The sequence below is a fragment of the Oryzias melastigma genome, linkage group LG9 (assembly GCF_002922805.2).
Source record: "Oryzias melastigma strain HK-1 linkage group LG9, ASM292280v2, whole genome shotgun sequence".
Taxonomy (NCBI): Eukaryota; Metazoa; Chordata; class Actinopteri; order Beloniformes; family Adrianichthyidae; genus Oryzias; species Oryzias melastigma.
Window position 1 is genome coordinate 11,286,098 of NC_050520.1, and position 3,173 is coordinate 11,289,270.

General features: G+C 45.2%; 1 protein-coding gene across 1 annotated transcript in view; it reads right to left on the reverse strand.

The window, feature by feature from the left end:
* The window catches only part of antxr2a (ANTXR cell adhesion molecule 2a), a 71,092-nt gene extending 68,357 nt beyond the window's left edge, over positions 1–2,735 (reverse strand). Inside the window, exon 1 of the mRNA XM_036213460.1 lies at positions 2,213–2,735. Within this exon, the coding sequence (XP_036069353.1) occupies positions 2,213–2,385 (173 nt within the window). The 5' untranslated portion in view covers positions 2,386–2,735. The remainder of the gene's footprint in view (positions 1–2,212) is intronic.
* Between the last annotated feature and the right edge of the window lie 438 nt (positions 2,736–3,173).

Genomic DNA, 3,173 nt, shown 5'->3' on the forward strand with positions numbered 1-3,173 from the left:
CAGAACATTCAGAGCTGAGCACTGACAGCCACCTGTCAGTCAATAGACCACACTCTATCACCTGCAAAATATGGTAAACAGGTTGCACCAATTTCTGTAATCATCAAGTACAGGCTTTAATAAAAATGGTACAAAAGCTGAGCTAATTAGGTCTTTGACAGTTTAGTACCTGTGATTGATGAATATGTAGCAGAAATTCAGAAAAGTGAAGATTTACTTTTAATCAACTTTGAAGCAGAAATATCCTTTAATTCTGGAAGTACCTGGAAATATTTGATCAGACAAGGTGTTAACTATTCTGGACTACTGTGGCAGTGGATTGTTTATCTAAATCATTTACTACTTTAACTAGTACAGTGTCTAAACTAATGCAAACAACTCAGAAAAATGTTTATTTTGTTATCAGGTAAAATATTTAATGAGATTCTGGAATCACAATGCTTAATATGAAAACTAATTAATTGTAATTTTTCTGTATCACTGCAATATTGCTGTAATAATAAAATAGGAATATGCACTCATGCTCATTTTTGCTGATGAGTAAATGAGCTTTGTCTCTGCAGGAAAAATTCTAAAGTATTTTGCAGTTCAGACTTTAGACCAGAAGGATCTCCTAAAGATCCTGACCAAGAAGCTCAAGGAAACCTCAGGACCTCCTGAATCCCCCAGCTGCACATTTACATTCACATCCGTCTGTTTTTGCTAAACCTGTAGATCCAGCTGACTGGTCGTCAGTTTTCTCTGATGTGTTCAGGACTGATACAGTAGCAGAGGGACATTTCAGATTACTTCTAATTAGGCGTGCACAACAAATCAAACATTTACCGTCATCGCGGTATCAGGCCAGTGCGGTGTGCATGCCGCAAAAGGAGACATCTTCTTTTCCTTTGGGCTTTTCCCTTCAGGGGTCGCCACAGCGAATCAGTTTCCTCCATCTAAGCCTGTCTTCAGCATCCTCCACTCTAACACCAGCCACCTTCATGTCTTCATTCACTGCATCCATAAACCTCCTCTTTGGTCTTCCTCTAGACCTCTTTCCTGCAGCTCTAGACTCAGCATCCTTCTACCAATATATTCACTGTCTCTCCTCTGAACATGTCCAAACCATCTCAGTCTGGCCTCTCTGACTTTATCTCCAAAACCTCTAACATGTGCTGTCCCTCTGATGTATTCATTCCTGATCCTATCCATCCTGGTCACTCCCAAAGAGAACCTCAGCATCTTCATCTCTGCTACCTCCAGCTCTGCTTCCTGTCTTTTCTTCAGTCCCACTGTTTCTAGTCCAAACAACATGGCTGGTCTCACCACAGTCTTGTACACCTTTCCTTTCATTTGTGCTGAAACTCTTCTGTCAAACATCACAGCCCTTTATGCATTAAACCAGTGTTAAGGAGCTCTTCGTGTCATTGACCAATCACTGGAGCCATTTAATGTTCTATGCACACCTTCTACATGGTGCGGGGGTATTAAAAAGAAGAAAAAAAAAACTCACACGTGACCAAACAAGACTTGCGATGGCTGAGAGCAACACCTCCAAGAATGTCCTTGTGGTGGGGAAAAAAAAGTCATTGGTTAGGGATGTAGCGGATCGGATCACTCCGAGAGCGGTGGGGAGTTGCCGAGAGTGTTGGAGCTCACCCCGCGACATCGAAAACGGCAGAGCTCACTTGTTCGCTTGGAAAGCTGGCTGGCCGGCAGACAGAGAGCCTCTGTGGGATTGGAAGGCAGCCTGCTTGGGCCTCCTAAACCTTCCAATTTATTTTATTTACATCGACACATGAATAAAAAGATCCTTTAGTTACCTCAAGCTAACCTCACTGTAAATCCCAGACCACACTTCCCCAACTCAGCCCCCACCCCCCTTTTTTTCATTTTTCAAATCTGGGCTGAGAGTAGAGTCCGCTTCCAACTGTCCCGTTGTGTCACAGTGAAATGGAAAAGTATTCATCATTTTTTGGTCTGCTATTCATTTATTGCAAGTCATGCCGTCATCACACTTTGAAATACATTGTGTCATCTTAATAGAGCATAGGAATCTTTTCATTAAAGTTTTATAGACTGGATCCCCCGGCAGCATCTTGCCTAGGGCCTCCACAAGGCTAGAAACGGCCCTGCGTTTCAGTGATAACCTCACAACCGTGCTCACTTTCTCTGTGGCAGAGCCCCCACCCGAGCCCTGCCCCGAGGAGCGGGCCTCGGCTCGGCCCCTTACCTGTCCAGGACAAAGTAGAGGTCGTACGCTCCGTGACAGGACGCCTCCTCTGCGCCGCAGCACGACGCCAACGAGCCCAGGAAGAGCACTGTGAATGCGGCAGGAGCCCACTGGTTCCGCCCGTCAACAAGCCTCCCCTTCCTCGAGGGAGGCCGCCAAAACTTTCCCGACATGTTTTTCACCGAAGTCGACCTCAGACGAAAAGCAGAAGCTCGGGCACGGCGGCAGCAGCTGTCTGTCAGCGCCCTCCGGGACCCGCAGCATTTAGGGAAGCCCCGCAGCGACGTCAGCAGCTGGGTTTCTACATCGCTCTGACTCACGAAGCCGATCCCTCGACCCGCCGGAACCCGCTGTACCCGGAAGACAGAGCCGGACAGAACCGGCCGAATCCAAAGGGAAGAGGTCCGAACCTCCGATGGGACAAGTTCGAGAAAGTTAGGCCGCCTTCACGTGTCCACGAGAAGCTCGTAAATCTGACCACTGCAGTGGTAGCGTCAGGTCTTTGTGAAAAATGTCACTGCTGTAAAATGACTAAACTGACTTTTAATCAAAAATGTTCATAAAAATATAAATGCAGGATGGGGAGGAAAATCAATGTCTCTTTGTGCTGTTTTATTACTTTTATCATTCGTACAACACTTCCTGTTAAAGGTCCGTTATGTTGAGACATAAAGAACTCAGAACCAAAGCCGTTGTTCAAGCCTGCCGATTGTGTAACTGAGTCGGGAGATTCCGGATTTAACTTCCTACAGAGATCTAAATTCAAACTCCAGATAAACGTTAAAGGAAAGAAAGATTCACGAGAAAAGACATCAGCTCAAATATACATATTGCCTTGGATTTGAGCCGCTGTTCTTATGAAGATTTTTTTTCCGAAAGTACCCAAAGGCCTCAAAACCACGCATGCGCAAAACAAATGCTTGCAAACTTTGGAAAGTACTTTTTTAAGTTGATACTTTTA